This window comes from Dipteris shenzhenensis, chromosome 3 (assembly GCF_047967505.1).
Source record: "Dipteris shenzhenensis isolate YYH24624 ecotype China chromosome 3, Dip_SZ_1.0, whole genome shotgun sequence".
Lineage (NCBI taxonomy): Eukaryota > Viridiplantae > Streptophyta > Polypodiopsida > Gleicheniales > Dipteridaceae > Dipteris > Dipteris shenzhenensis.
In genome coordinates, this window is record NC_141598.1 from 16,335,011 (window position 1) to 16,360,532 (window position 25,522).

Consider the following 25,522-nt stretch of genomic DNA (forward strand, 5'->3'; position numbering starts at 1 on the left):
TGTGCATGGCTTACATTTGCGTGAACTGTAACTAATTTCTCTTTGGGAGCATGGTCCCCCTCTACCCTTTGGGTCCCTTATATGGGCTCCAAGCCTAATAGATAGAAGTAGCTTCCTCGACCCCTTGACCAAAATCCAATGGATGAGCTTGGGATGCTAATACCTATGGGATGTGAGAGCTCTATATTCTCATGTCTCCTTTCTAAGGACATATGGCAGCAGGCCAAAAAAGAAAGGCAAAAAAAGAACAAAAAAGGCGTTTAAAAAAGGATTACAAAATACAAAACAAAAGCCAGCCTGCAAACCCTTTTCTTTGTTCTTGTGTTCACCTTTTTTTTTTTTTTTTTTGGGTGCTTCTTCTTCTTCTTCTTCTTCTTCTTCCTGTAGTTCTGTTGTTGTTTTGGGAGGCACTCACTTCGACAGATCCTCCCATTTTCTGCTGCTGCATTGTCTAACCCTAACCTCCATAGCCTTCCCTTCATCGATCCATGGCCCAAATTCAGTCCCCTGTCATCCCTCCCCCCTCTGTCCAACCCTTAGCTTCTTCCATTGCCCCTAACCAGTTCGTTTCCACCTCCTTGTACGTCGGTGACCTTGACCCCATCATCTCCGAAGCTCAGCTCTACGATATCTTTAACCAAATCGGCCTCGTCGTCTCCATCCGCGTTTGCCGCGACCTCATCACCAGACGCTCCCTCGGTTACGCCTACGTCAACTACAATAACGCCCAAGACGGTAGGCTATCGCATTCTGGACCCTGTTTTGGAAATTGTTGGAATTTGATTCATCCGATCGTTTTGAGGGGCTCGTTGGGACAGCAGCGATCGTTTTGGATGGTAATCTGCGATGTTGTCCATACAATGCAAGTGCAGGGAGCCCATATCTATGCCTTCCAAGTTAATCACCTTGCTGATCTTATATTTGTTCCCCACGGATGCATTCTTCAAGGATCTGGGTGTTTGGTGGCAAAGTGTTGCACACAATGTGCCTTAGCGCCTTATTCACAAGTTGGACTTACTCTAAGTGTCTCTTCCTGCAGCAACTCGTGCACTTGATTTACTGAATTTTACCCCTGTCAATGGGAAACCAATGAGGATAATGTTTTCTCATCGAGACCCCAGCATTCGCAAGAGTGGGACGGCCAATATTTTCATCAAAGTATGGAAGTATTTTCAATAGTTTTCGTAGTCAATTCAGTCATCAGATTGGTCTGATAGCAGTCCTTCTCCCCTATCATTAGTCCCTGACGGTGTGAGCCGTGTGACGATCTTTTTTGTAGAATCTCAATAAAAGCATCGACAACAAAGCTCTTTATGATACATTTTCTGGGTTTGGTCCCATACTTTCTTGCAAAGTTGCCACAGACAGTAATGGACAATCAAAGGGGTATGGCTTTGTTCAATTTGAGCAGGAAAGTTCAGCTCAGGCAGCTATTGACAAGGTGAACGGTATGCTTGTGAACGACAAACAGGTTTTTGTTGGCCCATTTATTAGGAGGCAGGAGAGGGAAAGAGGAAGTGGCCTGTCGAAGTTCAATAATGTTTATGTAAAGAACCTCGCGGATGTGACCACCGAAGATGATTTGAAGAGAATCTTTGGTGTGCATGGAGCAATCAGCAGTGCAGTAGTTATGAGAGATGTAGATGGGAAATCCAAGTGTTTTGGGTTTGTTAACTTTGAACATGCCGAGGATGCTGCCAAGGCGGTTGAGGCTTTAAATGGTAAAAAATTTTCTGACAAGGAGTGGTATGTGGGGAGAGCACAGAAGAAATCAGAGAGGGAGGCAGAATTGAGGGCAAAGTTTGAGCAGGAGCGCAAGGCAAGAATTGAAAAGTATCAAGGTGTCAATCTTTATTTGAAAAACCTGGATGATTCAATTGATGATGAGAAACTGAGAGAATTATTCTCTGAGTTTGGCAGTATCACATCTTGCAAAGTAAGGGCTACAATCTTGATCAAGTTGGTACACATCCTGGCAATTGTTGTATACAATGTGTAGTCTCAGGAATACGTTATTATTCTGAGGTCAATTATTGGTGTGCCAATCGCTAAGCTTACATTTGTTTGTGGTGTACTGTTTACATGAATCTGTGATCAGAGTATCTTCACTGCTTAGTGATCAGTTTTTTGTATTATATAATGCTTCTTCATTGCTTAGTGTGTGGGAGTTCTAAACTTGTGTTATTGGATAAAGGTGATGAGGGATCCTCAAGGTCAAAGCAGGGGTTCAGGTTTTGTTGCATTCAGCTCTTCAGAAGAAGCCACCCGAGCAGTAAGTCTTCTTTGTTCTCATGCTCTCTTCCTGTTGTAGTTCTTCAGAATTGCAAAACACGGTATGACATGCATATACACGCGCACACAGGCATATACAAGCTCTCTCTCTCTCTCTCTCTCTCTCTCTATATTTGTGTATGTACAATATACATATATACATATACATATATGCAAAAATATACACGCATGTGCTCATGTATATTTATATGTAAGAATTTACACACATGCACAATATGTATATGTATATGTAAATATGTACATGCGCATGCGCGAATACAGACACACACACACACACACACACACACACACACGTGCATAGATGACACATGCAGGGGTACACATGCATTTGTGCATGTGCATACATGTATATATATACGCCTGCATGTACACACGCACATGCGTGTGTGCACATATGCATGCAAATAACTGGAATCACTTGTACAGTACTTTATGCAACTTTATGCAATGCAGCTTTTGGACATGAATGGAAAAATGGTTGTAAGCAAAATTATGTTGTGCATGTGCGCATGTACAAACACACAATCTTTTTGTGCAATGCAGGTTTCAGACATGAATGGAAAAATGGTTGGAAGCAAACCACTTTATGTTGCCCCTGCACAAAGGAAAGAGGAAAGGAGGGCAAGGCTTCAGGTAGATCTGTTTTCTGGCCTTACTGAGTGTAGCAAGCATGTACAAATACCTGCTGGGATAAGACTGCTTCAATTTGAAAGCATGCCACTCTCCTTATCTATCTGCTTTGCAGGCCCAGTTTGCACAGTTGCGTCCGCCAGTGGGTGTTGGGGCGGGTGTACCTACCAGTTTGCCAACCTTTCATCCTGGGGCTCCCAGCATGGGGCAGCAGATATTTTATGGTCAGCCTCCACCTGGATTGATGCCCCCTCAGGTTGGTATTCCATGGAATTTTACTCTAGTATTCAATAGGATGTGTTAAAGAAAGTACGTTAATGGTACCTTTAGTGCTATTTCCAACTCAGTTATTGGGAGCAGTTGCCCTTGTTCTAGTTGTATGATCCTCTAATTTTCTCTGTGCATCGAAATTTCGACATGTAAAGGAGCTTTGTATTTCGAAAATGGTTGTGAAGAAAATTGTAAATGACTGTTGGATTCTGGTCTCTCTGTCATCTAGTTATCGCCCCAATCAACTCCCGACTCTTCTGTGGATGTGCGAGTGTGTCTATGAAATCCCGTGATGCTTTGCATCATGACAATATCTTCTAATTGTTGTGAAAACTGTATCCCCAAATAGAAATGCAACGGGCCCAAATCACTCATCTCAATGAGGAATGTAATTCAATCTTTTGCAATGTTGTGTGCATGGGGTCCTGTGAGTAGTATGCCATCAACATAAAGTACGATGACCAGAAATTCATCTCTAGTCTTTGGGACATAGAGGATACTTTCAATTGGATTGATGCAGAGGCCATGTGCAACAAGATGAGTTGTATCTTCTCGTACATGCTCTAGGTGCCTGTCTAAAGTGATATAGAATTTGAATGCCGATTGGCCCTCCAATGGGGAAGAGCACCCTCATGAGAGTACTTGTTTCTTTTTCGACCTACATGCAAGGTGGGAGAGAGATGATGGATGAATGCAATGTGGTAGAGAGAATGCTACGTGAGATTTCCAATGAAAGGGTGATACCCTTTCATTAATGTCCCTTGAGATCACTCAAGTTCCATCTTCCCATTTAGACCTACCCTTATCCTATGACCCATGCACCTACCAGTCAATGCACTTAATGCACCCTTTCCCTTTCCTAGTGCCCCTAGGACCTAGACACGTGTGTGCACATCTTTATTACAATCATTGGCCAATGTTACATAGTTTTGGCGGTACTATTTACACCGCTTGATCGATCATAAATACAAACATATAACTGCACCATCAAATTGGCGCCTAACAATAATAAGTTTCTAATGACTATTAATTAACTAAATAATCATTTCTCTTGTCATGACAAAATTAGTCAAGTACCGTGTATCATTTTTAATGATGGACTTGTATTCACTTATAGTAGCCATCCAGCTTTTATTCTCCTCATTTTATGTGCTCTTAAAAGCATAATGAGTAAGTAATCTAGATGCACGACGAGATGCCGAACGCGACTTGTAAGGTAACAGATTATCCATCCCATTGTCACATATTGTATCTAACAGCCATTTGCGCATTTGTTGGAATGTTTGAATTGCTGTCATTTCCTCATTCAATGCATCCTCCACGGTTGCTTCATCTATGGGCTGATCTGTGGGCATATTAGCAAGCTGATTTTTTGGCCAAACTGTTATGGGTTGCATTTCAGCACCCTAAAGTGTATTTGAATCTGTACATCTGGTTGACTCATATTATAGAGGGGCATCAAGGAATCACACACATCCTATGGATAGATTTCACGCTGTTTTGTGCATGACAGCTGAAACCAGCCTCAACAACGTAATGGGTGGTAGGATCCACTTAATTACAGCATTCACAGTAAATTGACAAATAGTTATGCACCACATATTAAATCACAAGGGAGCTAGAGCGCTCCTACTCAGATACAAGGACACCGATTGGCCCCAAACGTTGGCGCCCCTTGCGGTATTTATTTAACATTCATTTGAAGCCAAGCGGCTGATTACAAAGGTCTCTGGGAAGCTGCACCACAGGCAAACCAACGCCCGCAAACTCCCCGTCCAGCCCACCCTGTAATTCCCTGCTCAACTCCAAATGGTGAATTGGCATCCAATTACTAGGCAACCCAGTGTCCTCAGCCAACCAAAGCATGCAACAGAGACCCCAAAACCATCCACTGTCTGTGCCACACCTGCAATTGCACAACCAAGTGCCCAACCAGCCAGACACGGCTGAACAACTGCAAGACAAGCCCTCAATAGCCAAACTCTAGTGCAATCAATCAACAAAGCATCTCCAAACAAGTTGCCTTAATCTATAGCCTCTCTGAGCACTGCCCAACAGCATAAATCAACCTTTCTTTGTGAGGAAAGAAACCCAAACTCAATAACTAGCCAGCAACCAACCAGGGAACGACAAAAGCAGGCAAAAAGCAAGCCTTCTTCTACCGAGTATCCACAAAAGATAGGTCACCGGAGCTGGAAAACCCTAGATCTTGTAGAGAAAAGCTGATCCTGCTCTGGCACAGCCCCAAAAGCAACTTAGAAGAGAACAACCACGCTTGAAAAATTACCAAAATCACCAGCAACACCCAAAAGCTCCCCAGAATCAAATTGCAAATTCCCTGCAGAGCCTGAACAGACTGAAAAACAAATCGCAATCTCCAACAGCAGCTTGGACAGGTCGGAATCACCTGGAACAGCCTTGGAACAAGTCGCAGCCACCTGGAACAGCCCAGAAGACCTGCAGATCAAATAGCAATCTGAAAAAGAAACCCTGGCAAAAATCACAATCTGCAACAGGCTCTTGGATCAGGTGCGATTTCTTCTAGCAGGCTCTGGATGCACTGGAACTGGCCCTGGCTGATGGCGATTTTCCTTGACAGATGGCGATTTGGCTTTGGCAGCAGCTGGCAGGCTCTGGCAGCTCACAACTGATGGTCTGGCCTCTCTGGAACTGATTTTGACCCTTTGCCTCCAAACTCTTTTTGGAGTCTTGTGCTAAAATTAGCAATTTTAATTGCACCACTCTATTGGCCCCCGTGTTGCACACTTTGGCCCTAAGAATTAATGGCCTAGTAACTGGTCGCACATTCACAATTCCCAAGGGCGCACTAGGGAATTTAAATTCCCAAGTCTTGCCCCATGGCCGGACCCTCGCGTCCCAAGGACTCAACGCAGTCACGCGCAAAATACGGGAGTCGCAAATCAAAAGTCCTACAATTTTACGTCCTCGTGACAGGCCCCCCTCTTGAAAGAAGGCAAACGTCCTCGATTGCCTGCAAACCAAACAAAAAGAAATAATAGCAATGGAAAAATCAAAAGCAAATGAAATAACCAAAGCGGAAATAGAAAAATAACCAAATAACCAAATCTGAAAGACAGCCAACAATGCGGTCAACAGATCAACCAAGTCTGAAATGGGAGCGACCCAACAGACCAACCAAACCTGAAAGGACAGCGTACCGATGCTGCCAACAGGTCAACCAACAATGAATATGTATCTGCAGAGCCATGGTAACAAATACAAAATACATTGCACATAAGATGCATCAAAACCAAGTGGCTAGCACACCAATCATAGAGGCCCTCACGGTGAAGATGCTATCAGCAACAACCAGTACCCGGGTGAAACAAAATGCAACACCAAGTGTCCTCTAGATATATGAGCGGGTCTGTACAGAAGGAATGGAAGTGCTTACTCTCCTCCTGTGCAGTCTATACCCTTTGCTTTCTGTACTATAACCCATGAAGATGCTATCAGCAACAACCAGTACCCGGGTGAAACAAAATGCAACACCAAGTGTCCTCTAGATACATGAGCGGGTCTGTACAGAAGGAATGGAAGTGCTTACTCCCCTCCTGTGCAGTCTATACCCTTTGCTTTCTGTACTATAACCCATAAAAATGCATTTACAGCTTCATCATCAACGTTGGTTCTATGTTGCTTTGGAACTAATGCATATGCAAAGCATCGAAATGCTTGGAACTGTGCCACGGAAGGCTTCTTGTGATACCAAGCTTCATATGGAGTTACTGTTTGTAAGGCTTTTGTTACTTGATGGTCTCCAACCAAAACTTGTTGGGCAAACCTTGACCCTTCAATATGCATCTTCATCTCCAATGAGAGATCTATTTTTCCTCAGCCACATGGTTCTGTTGAAATGTATGGCACGGTGCACTGATGAGTAATGCCTCTGTCTGTGCCATATAACTCCTTTAACATGTACTCTCAGAGTTTTCTCCTGATGTACCGACGCCCTTATGGGCAGGATTATGGAATTTTTTTTGTATTCGTCCTGGGTGTTGATGCCTGCTTAGTGGCTGTTCAATGAAGAACCTCCTATCAGTTTCAGCCATTGCTAGGAATAGTCTAGTTGTTAACTTTATTAATGATAGATGCACAGTTGACGACATTAGGGGTCGTGACATCATTGTGGCTTCAGGCACATTATGCCATGACCTACATAGGATGGATCAGTATGAGAGAATTGCACGTGATGCTTTGTTAGTAGCTACTGCTTAAGAGATGGGAGATGCAAATCTTTGGTATGTCTGATTTGGCCATCTAAATTTTCGTAGTTTGTTGCATTTGCATAGGCATGATATGGTGTTTGAGGTGCCACAAATACATGCTCCTACTCGTCACGTTTGCGAGGGATGTATCTTGGGTAAAATGCATTGGGCATATTCCCAAAAGGTAAATCAGTTGGAGCTGTTAGAAAATTATAGTCCATTCATAGTGATTCACGGTGATGTAGGCAGTCCCATGCGGAAACCATAGATTGGGGGATACCACTACTTTGTAACTCTTCAAGGGTATATCCAATGAAAGAAACACCTGAGGTATTTATGCACTTTTGATGTTTTGTTTCGATGACTGAAAATATGTTAGGCTCCAAGGTTGATACTCTGCGTACAGATCAGAGAGGAGATCTGAGTGGAAGCCAACGAGAGTGTCAATCCTAGAGAGAGAAAGAAAGAAAGAAAGAAATTTTATTAAAGGTCCACGGAAGGCCATACATGGCCTATGGGACACAGAATCATCCGAAAGGAAAATACATCATCAACGATGCGCCAACTAGGTGGCCTCATCGTAATACAGCTAAGAGAGAGAGAGAGAGAGAGAGAGAGAGAGAGAGAGAGAGAGAGGTGATATGATATGATTGTATTTAAGTGCACTATTAGACCCTTCAGGATCTATGGGACCGGCGATCCCTTCCAACCAGTGAAAGAAAATATTACAAACGTTATGTAATGAGTACTTGTTGGGCTAGCTTGTGTGCTAGACCCACTTCCTCATTTCAATGTTCCAATACCTCTTTCAAGTAGCTTCCAATCACCAACAGATTTTTCAAATTGTCTCTGCTGCCTTCATATCTTTCTCTGATGGGAGCGTAACCTCTACATTTAGGAGTACATGTTGCTCAAATTTTTTACCTCTCCTGTGGGGCAGATTTTACAGGTCCTTTCCTCTCTTGGGATCCTGGGTCTTGCCCACCTACCCCTCTCCACCACGAGATCATGTGAACTAGTTCTGATTTTGCAGATTAATGTCTTTTAAATATTGATGTCTTCCCCGAGGTATTTCTGCATTCCATAACTGTTCATTGAGTTGTCGCCGGGTCTTGACATAGCTTCTTTATCATTTTCTGCATCACTATTTCCCTGATTTCACATGCATCTTCTGGTATATCAGCAGATGTTATACCCCATGATTCCATCCACTTCATTCCCTCTTTGTACCACCCTTTGATCTGCGTAGCTTCCATCAACTTGTGTGGTATCCTGATGGCGTCATCGTTGTTGAGGTAAGCCATGAATTGACATAATGCTTCCCCTTCTCGAGGTATCATTCCTGTTTCAGCCAGTAGGATGGGTAAAGGTGGGATCGCCACATCCATGCCACTGTCATCTCCAAATGTTACCCAGCTCACCCAGTCACCACCCACTATCTGGCCTCATCCTCATACTTTTGTGCCATAGCCCTTCCTGTTTCAGCTAGGACATGGACGAGCTGACCCACTAGAGGCCTGGGAGACCTTGCTTATGGAGGTACACAGTATCCGTGTGTGCAAGATGGAGCTGACATGCTTCGCACAAGAGCAGGTTTGCTTCATTTAGGAGCAGGACTGTGTCATACAGGAGCAGGCTTGCGCCATTTAAGAGCAGGCTGATCTCATTTAGGGACTCAGACAGGACATCTCGCAGTTCTGGCAGGAGGTCACAGCCATACGCATAGTCCCAGGGAGCACTCCAGTTGTTGAGGCACAGATTGCGAGCATGCAATCTGTAATTGAGCAGACTTCCAGATGGGTCGATGTGGCCAAACGAGAACTTCTGTTTCGGCTACCCTCATGGAGCAGCAGCAGAGAGCCAGTAAGGCTCTCAACATCAGAGTCCGTGGGATCCCGCGCACTGAGGCTACACCGATGATAGATGCGACGGCTTTCGTGGCCACTACTTTGGATGTAGTTGAGCTCAGGATCAAGATGGTGTGGCAGTGGGGAGAGATCCCAATCGAGAGTAGCCCTTGATCATACAGTTCCATGACGCTCAGGCATGACTTTCGGCTTTACGACGCAAGTCAGTCCTATGAGATCAGCCAGCGATCTCCATGGATAAGGACCTCACCTCCCTACAGGTTGAGGAGATGTGCTTCCTGTTGCAACAACAGGATCAGGCCCGCAAGGATGGGAAGTGGGCGGTGGTGCAAGATGGACGACTTCTTACAGGCCCGGTCAGGTATCAATCCCCGGGAGGCGAGGTCTATGAGACTCGAATCTCTGAGACCCTATCTTGCACCATTTGGAACTGTAATGGTACCTCGTGGTCAGAACTAGGGAACTTCTTGGAATTACAGGTCGTGACATAGTCTTTTACATAGAGACACATCAGAGTCCAGAGCGCCCACTACTAGTAGTCAGCGGGTACAGATGGGAGTGTGTTTATAGCGATGAGACGAGGGACACAGGGGGAGTAGCAGTTCTTTACAGATCCACCTTGTTGGGGACCATCTCAGTAGAGCAGAGAGATACACATTCCAGGTTTCTTTGGGTTGGGATCCGAATCATGAACAGTCGGGATCAGTTTGTTGGAGTATGCTACTTCCCTCCCGAGACCTCCCACTTTGCTAGAGATATTCAAGATGAGGCTGAGACATCTCCATTTGTAGCTCTTTATCAGTCCATTGTTGACTTCTCGAGCCGCGGAGAAGCCTCCTAGTTAGGGACCTCAACGCGAGGACATGCGCCCGTCAGGTACCACTCCTCGACTTCAGGGATGATTCCATTCTATTGCCAGATATTGACCTTGAGGGAGCATGTATGCTACGGGTGTCGGTTGACAGACAAGGCTCGGTCACATCTTATGGGCAGGCTATTGGATCTAGGCAAGATGCATGATCTCATTATTTATAATGGTCTTGATAAATGGCCCACCTCAGGTGGTCTCACATGCTTTCCACATGGGGGGGGCTCTAGCGTTGTTGATTTCATCATGGGATCCCGTGCCTTTACATCTCGCATCACTGATTTTACTATAGCACCTCTTCCTCCAGGGGCTGATCATACCTACCTATTCTTTAGTATTTCCACTCCCCTTCGCAGAGCATCTTCCACCCCACAGATTCCTTACTCCACCTATCATGACATACGCTTCGACCGCGATCTCTCATCTATTTACTCAGGCCGTCTATACACACTTCTCACTTATGTTGACTTCATACTCCTATTAGAGGACCGTGCTGCCTTGATCACGTGCTCACTACATGAGGTTGCCCTTCATGCTTTCCCTCACACCACTCACTCCACCTGTCCACCACCACCTGCGATCGTACCTTGTAATAGTTGGTATGATGATGAGTGTAAGGCTTTATGCCGTTAGCTCAAATTCAAAACAAAAAACAATCTTCCAAGTGAACCAGAGACGCTACGTGAGTATCGTCGACTGGTACGTAGAAAGAAACTAGATTTCGTTCGCCGAAACGAGGAGGAGCTATTGAACATTTTGTTCATTAACAACTCTAAGGACTTTTGGCGGAGATTTCCTAGAGGGACGGTCCCCCTCACCACTTCCTGATACTCCAGGTCTGGTATAACTGTGTAGGCACGCTATATGATATCCTAAATCAGCTAGTTCCTAGCCTCTCACATATGCCACACCCCACATCCTGTACCCTCTTCACTAGGGGAGGAGTGAAGGATGTCGTAATGAAACTTCATAGTAGCTAAGCGAAGGATCATGAGGAGCTATGCATTGAGTTCATTGCATATGGGATTAACCTCCTAGTCCCGATCTTAGCAAAGCTCTTTAATGAAGTTGTTTGTTTGGGGTTTCCATGCACTTGGACCATTAATACTATTTCACCCATCCACAAGGTAGGGGATCCCATGAGCTCGGAGATTTACAGGACCATTATGATTGGACATGTCATATCAAAGATTTATGCATCTCCGAGAGCCCGCCTCCTCTAGCGCCTACAGGATTCAGGTTTTGACCAGGAGATCATTTGGGCTGCCATGGTACTTTACAAGTCTCAAGCAGAGTCCAGGCAAGGTCTGGGTGGACAGAGGAGATCATGAACACTATTGGGGTCAAACAAAGGTGTTCTTTATCACCTACCTTGTTTGGCCTCTAGGGGGATGGATGCTCGCTTGTTGGCACGTTAATCGAGATATTGCTGTATGTTGATGACATGGCACTTTTGTCTTCCTTAGCAGAGGGGCTCTAGAGACACCTTTGCACTACAGTTTTTTGTTGAGTCTCATGATTTGAAGGTCAACCTTGGTAAAACCAAGGCTATGATCTTCAATACATCTCGAGCCGTCATGCACCAAGAGCAGTTCACGTTTGATGGGTCACATGTTGAGATAGTTTCGTCATACATGTATCTTGGGGTTGTCTTCTCCGGACCCATCTTCACTATGAGACCCGCAATGCAGGCCCACTTGGGCAGGGGCTATGCTTCATTGGCTAGACTAGAGAGGCAGTGCTTCTGCTCGCACTTTCAGGATCCATGGATCAAGGGGTGGCTTTTTGACTCCTTGGTCCATCCAACGGGGATGTATGGCAGTCCTTGCTGGGGGCCAGATTTGTCAGAAATAGAGTGGGCTCGTGTGGAGCGGCTACATGTTCTCATGCTATTGCGGATGATTCGTGGTAAGCCATCCGTTCTTCTCCAGATCATTCAGGCTGAGTTTGGATCATCCCCATTACAGCTAGATGCGACATTTCAGGTCATCACATCCGTATGGAGTCAAGGAGTACGGGGATTACACTTCTGAGCGTAGCATACTACCATGGCTAGCATGTCCTCCTCTATGGCACTTTCAGCAAGAGGTGACCAGAGATGCTGCTCTGCACTCACAGAGAGATGGTTTGAGCGACTGGGGCTCCACATGGATAGACTCCCTCCCTTCCAGTACAGTATGGACGCTCTGTTTTCTCCCCTCCTGTTACACGAGGTGAGGATCTCTTACAGCTACACACATTCCGGACCTGGCTGGGACAGCGCGAGCTTCCAGTGAAGCTCAGCTTCTACAGGGACCCATTGCCTCATCCACCTTGATATCCTGATGGTGATGATGATGATGATGACGATGATGATGATGGTGATATCACGATGATGAGATTGATATGTAGTCGACCACCACTGACATGACTATGTTGTACTTAGTACTATCATTTTGCATTTTTTGCATTCTGCATTGGTGTGGATGCTCATTTAGTAGCTCCACCCTCACAGTTCATTTGTACCAGGATTTTCACAGTCTCATAGACCCATTGGTCTTCCGAAGACTTCAGTAAACTTTCTTTCTTTCTTTCTTTCTCCTCCCCCAGTGCCCCCCCTAGTCCCACTCCCCTAGCCTGTAGCTCCCCTTGCTTAGCCCCTAACAGTGTCGCCTAGCCTCTAACTCCCCCGCCTAGCCTCACCTAGCTCCTAGCAGCCTGACTAGCCTCTAGCAATCCCGGGTAGCCCACAACCCCTAGCCCCTAGCGTCTGCCTATCCTCGCCTAAGATAAAACGGTTATGTAGGCTGACTTCACTGCAGCCATGTGGGTTGTTTGCACTGCATCCACCCACAAGTTGCAGACCTGCTACATGCCTCCACGAGGCAAAAATTCAATGTACCCGCAGGTCGCAAGCCAACTCCAGGCCCACACAAGGCAAACAGATGCACTTGTGTCATGTGCATGGTGTACGTAGGGTTGGATAGCAGGTTAACGTGGGTTACGAGATAGCATAGGACTGGATGGCTATTTTTAGCCGAGATTGCTATATATAGAGATTAAATCATATATAGTGCTCGCTTTATATGGAGGGAGCTATTCATAGTATTGTGCTATCTATAGCGGGTTTCCTTCTATATAGAGGGAGGGCCAGTGCTATTGTGTAGATCAGTTGAGCGCTCCTCAACTGATGGTGGATGGGGCTTGGACCCAGGCTGGGACTCTGGCCATCTACATGGCGGATCATAGGTGGTGTATCGAAGGTCCTCTGGACGGGCTCAGGTGGTATGGGACGCCTGGGTTAGATACGGGCCTATGGATGAGTCGAGCTGTAGCCCACGTGCTCGGGGGTGGTCGGGAGGATCGAGGCACCTGCTCTATGATTCTGGTTGTATTGAGGATGAGATTCTAGGTCAGTGATAGGGTCAGATCCTGCGGGGTCGTGTCATCTGGTACCAGAGCCATCCTATCACGATTGAATTCAACGCGAGGTATGCAGAAAAGATGTCTTCCAGGTTTTGCTCATGTATGGGCTGAATTGTTGGCTGATGATGCACGCTCATGTTTGGGAGAGTTGTGGAAGAAATAGACGTCCATAGGCTGTGTGCTCTCTCTCAGTTGCTACGTGTTTGGAAATCGAGATTCCCTGAGAAGGGTAGGCGATGAGAAGACTTGATGTTTCAGCAAGAGATATGAGTATGTGTTGTTTCTAACCTATAACTTCCCACGCTTGGGTTGTTGATGTGATTGGCTATTACCGACTCGTTGCTGAAAGACAGCCATTACTACTCATAAAAGACAGCAATTGTACTTTCATAAGCTCTCCCTCACTCCCTCTCTCTGAAGATGCACTAGGGCCCAGGACAAAACGTCGGGCTGGACCCCCCCGAAGGTCTTTATTCATGAGAGAAAAATCTGTTACAGAAGTTCAGTGTAGAGCTGTCTAGAAACCTCTCCATTTCAAAACGTGTAAAAATCCACTTGATTACAAGAGCTTCAAGCTCAATTCAAATTGGCAACATGCCACTTGTCTAAAATCTAGACTAAGTCCTATTACATGCCACTAAGGGCTATTCTGGAGTCTTCAAAGCTCTCGGTCACACGAACCGCCTCCTAGATGCTTGTCAGGTTTCCGTTACGCTTAGGAAAAATAATCCTTCCTAGTACCTGCAATAATTAATTAAAGCGCACCACCATGGTACCCATTAATTGTTAGCGCTTTGCATGCAAATAACGCACTGTGGACTAATCCTAGTCACGGTGGGCGTCCCCACTGAACACATGTGCACATCTAAACAAATATATATACAAATAAATAAATATATTCTCTGGTTGACCGGAGTCAACACTCTTGATTATAATTAAAGAGCTTTGACCAAGGGTCGAGGCGCCTTAATTATAGCCAAGTCTCTCCAACCGAAGTTGGCACATCTTGGTTAACCTGGGTTAACCCTCTTGGTGCATGCCAAGACTTGTTGACCGAAGTCAACACTCTCTGACCGCAGTCAAGTTTACTTGACTAGAGTCAAGTATCTTTGACCGTAGTCAATCCTTTGACCATTAAAATAACTCTTTGACCATAATTAACACATATAAAACTCTTTAATTATGATCAAATAAATGGTCAACTGTACTTTGACTTAGGATATTTACATTGTGGTGACATCCCCTCGGCTTCTATTCAGTTGACCTCAACTGAAAAGCTTCCTTGTAAACATCCAAAAGCTGTGGATGATCGGTTAACATGTCTTTGTCCATCCACTTGGCATCTAATGCCGTATAATTCTTGAATTTTACAAGATACCTGTAAAATTGCTTACCCTGAGGGCCTTTACGTACAGTATGGTACACAATTTGCTCTGGCTGAAGGACTTCCTCCAGCTCATCTACTTCTGGTGGATCCTCTGATACTGGTTCTGTAGGCTCTGGTCCCTGGAATTTCTTTAGAAGACTCACATGGAATGCATTGTGAATCCTCCAATGCTCTGGCAATGCTAATCTGTATGCAACCTCATTTATTCTTTCTGTAACCCTGAAAGGGCCATAGTATCTGGGAGATAACTTTGCATACACTTTCTGTTTGCCTTTAAACTTGCAGAGCCTAGTTTTTTCAAACCTCAAAAGTACCCAGTCCCCTTCCTTGAGATCCAACTGTCTCCTATGCTTATCTGCAGCTCTTTTATGTTTCTCTTGAGACCTTTCAATTGCTGTCTGGACTTGGCTGTAAGCTGTCTGGAGGTCTCTCACAAACTGATCAGCTGCAAATATTTCATCTTTGGTCCTCAATATAGGTGGCAAAATCACCTTTCCATATATGACCTCAAAAGGGGCTTTCCCTGTAGAGCTATGTACTGTATTATTGTAAGCAAACTCTACTAACGGTAGGTACTTTTCCCAGTCTGAACTTTGGTCACCCACGTAGCATTTCAGCATATCCAAAATTGTAGAATTTGCTACTTCACTTTGACCATCTGTCTGGGGATGGAAAGAAGAAGAAAAATTCAGATTCGTCCCCAGGTTATCAAATAAAGCTCTCCAGAATAGACTGGTTGTCACGGGGGCGTGAAATTCTAAGTACTTTAATGTACTACAAGACCGTGACAACTTTGGTTTTAAAAGTCCAAGCGTGGGCTTAATAATGTGTAATTAAACGCGGCATGGTGCCTAGCACATAAGCGTAATTAATCCCTAGGCCCAAAGGCATTCCAAGGAATTAAAAGAGTGGTTGTTGGAAAATGATGACGTGGCATTTTTAATGGGCCCCCTAGAGGGCCATGTACCTTCAGTGGCCCCCCTAGAGTTCCAGGTGGCTCTAGTGCCTTCTACATGCTCCTTTGCCATTCCTGGACCTTCCTGGGCCTTCTAAACTTCACATGTGTGGTTTTCTCTCTCATCTTCTCCCTTTGTTGAGATTTTGGACTGGTTTTTCAGCCTCCTTCAACTGAATTCCGTTTTTCTTCATAACTCCTCACCCGTTTGGATTCCTCGACTTCCGTTTGGCCCGATGGCTTCCCCTCTGCCTCCCCTTCGTAGTGATATGCTTTTCCCTCCGTGCGTTTGGTAGAACGGGCAGAGCTGAGCACTTCTTTTGCTGGTCGAATTTGCAAAAGTGGCTTTTTCTGGACCTTTTTTCTTCTACCGCCTCCTGGGCCTCTCCTCTTGCAAAGCTACAGCTTTCTGTTGAATTTCGAGTGGTCCGACGCGCTGGTTGACTGGTTTTTCTCAGTTTTGGAGGACTTTCCGGCGATGAAACTTCTCCAAAACCTTCTCAATGCATTCCTCTCTGAAGCACGCTTCTTTTGAGCCAAAGAACTCCCACTTCTTCGCGACAGAAGTGCTTCTTTTCGCATTTTTCAGTGGAATTCTTGCTGGTCGGCTCTTGTAAATGCTCTTTCTTCATGCCTTTGCACTCCTCTTTGGCTGAGAATGCAATCGGGCATTGGCTACTATGTCCTCTTGGCGATTGAGGACTTGGTTCGAGTCTTCAGGGCTTGGTGAGTTGTGATTTTGCTACTGCAATTTCTTTTTACCATAAGCTATTGGTTGGCCTCGTGTGCCGCCTCTTTCTTGGCTCACAGGTGCCCAGGCAGTGCTACATGAGTCATTCTTTGGTTGGGTACTTTGCTGATTTTATTTTGGAGCTTTGAAAAGCTTTGTGAATGCCATTTGGAAACCACTCAAAGAGAGTGCAGCTGGGGTGCAGTGTGATTGCATCTGGACAGCCAATGGAATTGCACTCGGAAAAGAGAATGCCTTTGGGTTGAGCCTATGGGTTAAGTGCACTTATGTGATGGTGTTCTATGCTTGAAAGCCTTGCGAAGGCTTAGTGAATTGGGGCTGCGTGCTCAGTTGCAGGGAAGGTCTCCCAGATGCAACTTGTAATCATTTCACTGTGAAATATAAAGAAATACCGAAAGGGGCGCCACGGTGTTTGGGGCCAATCGGGTGCACTTGTCTATGTCTGTTGAGCAGGGGCATTCTAGCCTCCATCCCTTTTTCAGTGATTTTGTTTGTGAACAAATGGGTAAATGCCAAATGGTGATCATGCAATGGTTAATGGTTGTGATATATGCTTTGTGAGCTGTAAATAAGTGCTGAAGTGATTAAAGGTTTAGTTCCACTGCCCTCTGAGTGATTAGAGGCCGGTTTCATTGGTTCCATTGCCGGGATACCACACACTCTTTCTCAAGAGGTGGGCCTCGGTAGTTTGGTGGAAGGATATCTTTGCTGCACTTTTTGACAGCTGAATATTACAACCATAAACATGGTGAGTACCCATGAGCAAGAGAGCTCCACAACTCCTCAAAGGAGAAGGCAGGAAAGCCTTAATGATCCAGCTAGTGTACAGCTGCAGGAAGCACAACAAATGCCTTTTGAGCAGGCCACACATGAAGCTACAACTGAGCTCAACTGTGATACTAGTTCTAGCAGTGAGTCAGATGATGCTACTATGTTGAATGCACAGCTTGCAAGTGCAGTGACTGCTTTGACTCAGATGGCTCAAAATTTGGCTCAGATTGTGCAAACAAATGCCAAGAAGAAGAAGAAATCAAGAAAGCACAAGCAGGGAAAGAGTGAGTACACACATGCATCAGCTTCTCATGGCGGACCGCACACTCATGCATCAGTTTCCCATGAGGGACAGCCATAAAAAATGACTCAGAAAGTGACTTCCAAGAGAGAGGAATCGCCCAAAAGAACTTGAGAAAGAGGTACAAAAAGTACATCCAGTGCAACAGTATGAGCAGCCAGCACAAGGCCTTGGTTTGGGTATTTCTACTCCTCAAAATAATAATGTGCAGTCCATAAATGTGGCTCAACCACCCCAGCCATATTTGAGGCAGCAACCTGAATATTTTGGTACAGATTCTATCTTTGATGCTATGTTGATTTCACCGCCAATTGGGCATAGAAAACAAGCCATGTATGACAATGTGGGAATGCAGCCAGGCATGCAAGCCATAGCATATGCTCCCATGCCTAATGTTCAGCCAAGCATGGCTCTCCCTAGTGAAGGGAAAGCTGCAAATATACAGCCTTCTTTGGGACAGCCAATATCAAATGTATATAAAGAATTTAAGGATGGTGGTTCTCATGTCAAGTTTGATACATATAATGGAGTACAGGACAGGTACAAAGCCCTCACATTCCTTCAACAGTTTGATGCTGCATTTCTTGGGGGTTTGTTTACAGAAGCATCCAAGATGAGGAAGGTTGCCACATTTTTGAAAGGCAATGCACTTAAGTGGTACACCAACCTTATGCTTCATGGAGATGCACCTACTACTTGGCTGGAATTTAAGCAAGTGTTCTCTTCTACTTGGCTTACTCCAACTTTTGAAGTTGAAGTACTTTCACACTGGCATGACTTGTCATACAAACTTTGCAAGAATCTTGAGGATTACACCCAGAGGTTTTGGGATGTTTTGTTGCCATTGAGCTCTTACAGGCATGTTTCTTTGAAAGAGCAAATAGAGAGGTACTGTTGTGGATTGCCTAGTGAGCTACGTGATTATTGCATCAAAACCAAGGTGGGTTCTATGACTCAATTAATTGAGAATGCAAGGACAGCATATGCATGGATGCAGGAGAAGAATTTGGGCTTTATGGACAGCAAGAAAGAAGACAACAAACGGGCTGCCAAACACCAGGATAAGGACATCAAATCTGAAAATAAAAATTATGGCAAACGACCGTTTCAAAAGGGAGGAAAAGCCCAATTCAAAGCTGGTCAAAGGCGTGGACAGCCTAATAAACCACCCCGTACCAAGTTATCTGATGAAGAGAAAAAGTCACTCATGGAGCAAAACAAATGTTTTATATGCAAAGGAGAGGGACACCGCTCTTATGATTGCCCATTCAAGAAAAGAGACAGGTCAGATGATGATAAGAATGGTGATAAACAGGCTGATCGGAAGGGCAAAAAGCCTAAACCTTCTGCAGGACTTCTTCCAGATGTGATTGGGAGTTTGCCACATGCACATGATGAAGAGGAAATGAAAAAGACTGAGATGTGCAGAGCATGGGGAAAAATCAGAAATCAGAATTGTTTGTTTTTCTTTGATTCTGGAGCAAAGGCAAATTTCATAACTCCTGATATGGCAGGAAGGCTTGGCATTGAGCCTGAGGAAATGGGGCCATCCGGCATGTGTGATATGGCCAACCCTGAACTCAACACACCTGTCACTCCTATCATTGGCAAGTTGAGGATGCATATCCAGGGATATCAGGATGCAGAGGACTTCTACATTATGCCTTTGCCAGAGTGTGATGCTTTGCTTGGGATGCCTTGGATGTACAGGGTGGGGGCTGATGTGCAGATGAGAAACAAGAAGATTTCTTTAACTCATAGAGGCAAAAATCATGTACTTGATGTAAAGTTGAAAGGGGAGTCCATCCCTGTAGTTTCAGCTTCTTGTATTTCCAATGTAATAAAGCGTCATATTTCAGCGTACTTGATTTTTGTCAAAGAGGACAGCCAACCAGTTCAGGAAGGCTCTACTATTTCTGCTTTAGATAGAGAAAGGGCTCTACTATTTCTGCTTTAGATAGAGAAAGGATTGTTTCTCAGATGCACTTCCTCAAGAATTACCTCCCAAGAGGCCCGAGGATCATCAAATTGATATAATTCCAGGAAGCTCACCGCCTAATATACCTCCCTATTGTGTCAGTAAGGCACAACAGGAAGAGATAATGTCACAAGTGAAGGAACTCTTGGAAAAGGAATTAATACAGCCAAGTAATTCTCCTTACTGTTCCCCTGTGTTGCTTGTGCAAAAGAAGGATGGCAGTTGGAGAATGTGTATTGATTATAGGGCTTTGAATAAAGTCACAATTAAGAACCGTTTTCCAATTCCATGCATTGATGATATATTGGATCGGTTGGAAGGTTCCTCAATGTTCAGTCGTATTGACCTTAAAAGTGGATACCATCAGATAAGGATACGGCCTGAAGATGTCTACAAGACTGCCTTCCGCACTTCATTTGGCTTATATGAGTTCCTTGTGATGCCTTTTGGTTTGACTAATGCACCTGCCACTTTCAATAGAATGATGGACACAATTTTTAGAGCACACAGAAAGTTTGTGGGCACTTTCTTCGATGACATCATTGTGTTCTCTAAAAATGAGCAGGAGCACAGGAAACACCTCACTATTGTGTTTCAAGAGTTGAAAAGACACAAGCTATTAATAAACACCAAGAAAAGTGAGTTCTTTATGCATGAGATTCATTTTCTCGGTCATATAGTGTCAAAGGATGGAGTCAAGATGGATCCTGCAAAAGTTGAGGCCATAAGGAGTTGGCCAATTTTGAAAAATCTGCATGAAGTCAGAAGCTTTCTTGGGTTGTGTTCATACTATCGGAGGTTTATAAAGTACTTTGCAGAAATTGCTTCTCCCTTGCATGCTTTACAAAAGAAAGCTGTACCGTTTCGGTGGGGACCAAAGGAAAATGCAGCTTTTGAAGAGCTGAAGCAAAAATTGTGTTCTGAACCCGTTATTATCTTGCCAGATCTTGCAAAACCCTTCGTTGTAACTTGTGATGCATGTGGGAACAGCATAGGAGGCACTTTGATGCAGGATGGCAGAGTGGTTGCATATGAGAGTAGAGTTCTCAAAGATGCTGAATTGTACTTGCAGACATACGAGAAGGAAATGTTAGCAGTGATACATGCTTTGACCACATGGAAACATTACCTTCTTGGAGCTGATTTTTATGTGCAAACTGATCATCAGTCACTTAGATATTTTCTCACGCAGAGAAAATTATCTGAAAAGCACATGAGATGGGCTAACTTCCTCTCAATGTTTCATTTTCAAATTGTACATGTGCCGGGTAACAAAAATGTCGTGGCTGATGCACTTTCCAGGAAACCACAGCCTGAAGCAGTCTCCAAGAAACCCAGTGTTTCAGCAGTGAGCATTGCTTATAACAATGTGTTAGATGTGATGAAAGATCAGTATGTTAATGATGCTGATTTTTCAACTATTTATGAACAGCTTTTTGATGGTCAAAGGCATGATCACTATATGTTGAAAGAGGGTTTCATTTTGATGCATGGACGACTCTGTGTCACTGATCAGATGCGACAGAAAGTCATAATGGAAAGTCACGCTCCTCCATATGCAGGACATAGGGGAATTACAGCAACAATTACAGCAGTGGAGCAATACTTTTATTGGCCATCTTTGAGGAAAGATGTGGAAGAATATGTGAGAACATGCATGGTTTGTCAGAAAGTAAAGTTTGACAGGCAGAAGGCACCTGGGTTGTTACACCCTTTGCCAATTCCGGATAGACCATGGCAAAGCATAGCTATGGATTTTGTGTTTGATCTTCCACGTACTCCTACTGGACATGATGGATTGTGGACAATAATTTGCAGGTTTAGCAAACAAGCCCACTTTGTGCCAGTAAGAAAGAAAATTACAGCAGATCAAATGGCCAAATTGTTTTTGCAGCATGTCTTCAAGTATCATGGGATGCCTGAATCCATAATCAGTGATAGAGATCCGAGGATGACCAGCCTCTTTTGGAGAGGACTGTTTGAAAATATGGGCACTACGCTGAATTTTTCTTCATCTTTTCACCCTCAGTCTGATGGACAATCGGAGCAGGAAAACTCTACCATCTTGGATATGTTTAAATGCTATGTCTCAGACCACAAAAGCAAATGGGAGCATTATTTGCCTTTGCTGGAATATGCTTACAATAATACGGTGCACACATCCACAGGTAAAGCACCTTTTGAAATAGTGGAAGGCGCCAGGAAGATACCTCCCATTTTGCATACAAAAGAGAAAATCTTCGAAGCTGATCGTTTTGTGGAAAGCCTTGAAGAGGCTTACAAGAAGATCAAATATGCCTTGCAAAGAAGTCAAGACAAGCAGAAAAGAGCAGCAGATAAGCACGGCAGGGAATTGGTATTCACAGAAGGTGATTGGGTTTTGCTGCGTTTTCAAAAGGCAAGGCTGAAAAATAAGAAAGGCAAGGAAAGGTTGTACACAAAGCTGAACATGCGTTACTATGGTCCTTTCCAGGTTTCTAAAAAGATAAACGAGGTAGTTTACAGGCTGAAGTTGCCTCCGCATTGGAAGATACATAATGCCTTTCATGTGAGCTTATTAAAGCAATATCATGGAGATATTCCCGAGGATGTAGCTGATGAGGTACAGCCTGAAGTGGAAGAACAGGATGAACTTCTGGTCCCAAAGCAGATTCTGGCACACAGAGATAGAAAGCTCAAGGGTAAAGTTATCCGTCGCTACTTGGTAAAATTTCAAAATTACCCATCACTTGATGCGAAATGGATGGAGGAAGGTGAACTGGCAGATTCACCTGGGATATTGCAGCTTTACCTTGATGCTTTCCAATTAGAGCCGACTGCGGCCCGGGCTCCTACAGGTAGTTCAGCAGAGCGAGCGTTTGGAGCATTACCTGATGTTCGAGAGGGGGGTAGCACCTCCACTCCCTCAGTACAGACGGGCTCACCGTGATTTTATGAGGTCGCTTGATGACACTATATGTTTCATCCGAGATACTGAGCTGACAGTATTTCTGCTGTGAGACTTCATGATATTGATGCATCTTGACTATTGATCGCCGAGGATCACATAGATTTTGAGCAGTATATATGGATGGATGCATGCCTCTCCTAGCCATATTTTCACTGTCTCTGTATACTATAGCTGCGGCTTTCTTGTATACTCTTTTATGCTATATTTCATGCTCGCTCCTGTGTTTTGGGGCAGCAAACTGTGGTTTGCTGTTTCAAGAGAGGGGTATGTCACGGGGGCGTGAAATTCTAAGTACTTTAATGTACTACAAGACCGTGACAACTTTGGTTTTAAAAGTCCAAGCGTGGGCTTAATAATGTGTAATTAAACGCGGCATGGTGCCTAGCACATAAGCGTAATTAATCCCTAGGCCCAAAGGCATTCCAAGGAATTAAAAGAGTGGTTGTTGGAAAATGATGACGTGGCATTTTTAATGGGCCCCCTAGAGGGCCATGTACCTTCAGTGGCCCCCCTAGAGTTCCAGGTGGCTCTAGTGCCTTCTACATGCTCCTTTGCCATTCCTGGACCTTCTTGGGCCTTCTAAACTTCACATGTGTGGTTTTCTCTCTCATCTTCTCCCTTTGTTGAGATTTTGGACTGGTTTTTCAGCCTCCTTCAGCTGAATTCCGTTTTTCTTCATAACTCCTCACCCGTTTGGATTCCTCGACTTCCGTTTGGCCCGATGGCTTCCCCTCTGCCTCCCCTTCGTAGTGATATGCTTTTCCCTCCGTGCGTTTGGTAGAACAGGCAGAGCTGAGCACTTCTTTTGCTGGTCGAATTTGCAAAAGTGGCTTTTTCTGGACCTTTTTTCTTCTACCGCCTCCTGGGCCTCTCCTCTTGCAAAGCTACAGCTTTCTGTTGAATTTCGAGTGGTCCGACGCGCTGGTTGACTGGTTTTTCTCAGTTTTGGAGGACTTTCCGGCGATGAAACTTCTCCAAAACCTTCTCAATGCATTCCTCTCTGAAGCACGCTTCTTTTGAGCCCAAGAACTCCCACTTCTTCGCGACAGAAGTGCTTCTTTTCGCATTTTTCAGTGGAATTCTTGCTGGTCGGCTCTTGTAAATGCTCTTTCTTCATGCCTTTGCACTCCTCTTTGGCTGAGAATGCAATTGGGCATTGGCTACTATGTCCTCTTGGCGATTGAGGACTTGGTTCGAGTCTTCAGGGCTTGGTGAGTTGTGATTTTGCTACTGCAATTTCTTTTTACCATAAGCTATTGGTTGGCCTCGTGTGCCACCTCTTTCTTGGCTCACAGGTGCCCAGGCAGTGCTACATGAGTCATTCTTTGGTTGGGTACTTTGCTGATTTTATTTTGGAGCTTTGAAAAGCTTTGTGAATGCCATTTGGAAACCACTCAAAGAGAGTGCAGCTGGGGTGCAGTGTGATTGCATCTGGACAGCCAATGGAATTGCACTCGGAAAAGAGAATGCCTTTGGGTTGAGCCTATGGGTTAAGTACACTTATGTGATGGTGTTCTATGCTTGAAAGCCTTGCGAAGGCTTGGTGAATTGGGGCTGCGTGCTCAGTTGCAGGGAAGGTCTCCCAGATGCAACTTGTAATCATTTCACTGTGAAATATAAAGAAATACCGAAAGGGGCGCCACGGTGTTTGGGGCCAATCGGGTGCACTTGTCTATGTCTGTTGAGCAGGGGCATTCTAGCCTCCATCCCTTTTTCAGTGATTTTGTTTGTGAACAAATGGGTAAATGCCAAATGGTGATCATGCAATGGTTAATGGTTGTGATATATGCTTTGTGAACTGTAAATAAGTGCTGAAGTGATTAAAGGTTTAGTTCCACTGCCCTCTGAGTGATTAGAGGCCGGTTTCACTGGTCATTCTGGGATCTCGATCACTAACAATGGACTTAGGCATACCATGATGTTTAAAAATTTGTGCCATGAACAGCTTAGCCATATGATCTGTCTTTATGGTTTTGCGAACCGGAATGAAATGAGCTTGCTTGCTGAATCTATCAATGATAGTCCAAATCCCATCATTCCCTGACTTTGATCTTGGCAAATCAAAAATAAAGTCCATTGTAATACTTTCCCATGGTGCCTGAGGCACGGGAAGAGGCATAAGTAGGCCAGGTGCCTTCCGTCTATCATACTTCATTTTCTGACACGTAAGGCATTCAGTAACAAACTGATGTATATCTTTCCGCATCCCTGGCCAAAAGAAATACCTCTCTAGTGCTAGAGTTGTTGCTGTAAATCCTCTATGTCCAGCATAGGGAGGTGCATGGCATTCCCCCAAAATCTTTTTCCTCATCTCCTGGGTGATGCATAGGCAATCATCTTTCATTAAATACCCATCTTTCAGGGAATAGTGACTGGTGGATTGCCCCTCTTGCATTTGCTGTAAAATTTCACCAAAATCTGAATCATGAGCATATTGCTCCCTTATGCCTTCCAGGTCCTGATGATAAGCAATAGTCACATTATTGACCTGGGGTCTTTGGGACAAAGCATCTGCCACTCTGGTCCAAATTCCTGGAGTATGGATAATCTGAAAATGATACATTGACAGCATGTTTGCCCATTTCATATGCTTCTCGGAAAGCTTGCTCTGAGTCAAAAAGTATCTCAGACTTTGGTGATCTATCTTGACAGTAAAATCTGCACCCAAAAGATAGTGCTTCCATGTATGGATGGCATGAATTACAGCCAATAACTCTTTCTCATAAATTCCTAGATATCTTTCTGCATCCCGAAGTCGCCTGCTTTCATAGGCTACTACATGACCATTCTGATGCAATGCAGCCCCAACACATTCTCCACAAGCATCGCAATCAACATCAAAAGGCTGATAAAGATCCGGGACTACC

General features: G+C 44.5%; 1 protein-coding gene across 2 annotated transcripts in view; it reads left to right on the plus strand.

Annotated features, from left to right (window-relative positions):
• The first annotated feature begins 338 nt into the window (after nt 1–338).
• Nucleotides 339–25,522, plus strand: part of LOC147903435 (polyadenylate-binding protein 2-like) — a 49,680-nt gene continuing 24,496 nt past the window's right edge. The window contains exons 1-7 of one of the 2 annotated variants that reach the window (XM_087398954.1): nt 339–735; nt 1,040–1,158; nt 1,280–1,936; nt 2,195–2,272; nt 2,836–2,925; nt 3,038–3,178; nt 3,348–3,383. In XM_087398954.1, the coding sequence (XP_087255080.1) occupies nt 489–735; nt 1,040–1,158; nt 1,280–1,936; nt 2,195–2,272; nt 2,836–2,925; nt 3,038–3,178; nt 3,348–3,383 (1,368 nt within the window). In that variant the 5' untranslated portion in view covers nt 339–488. The remainder of the gene's footprint in view (nt 736–1,039; nt 1,159–1,279; nt 1,937–2,194; nt 2,273–2,835; nt 2,926–3,037; nt 3,179–3,347; nt 3,384–25,522) is intronic. The other variant, XM_087398964.1, reaches the window with a different exon arrangement.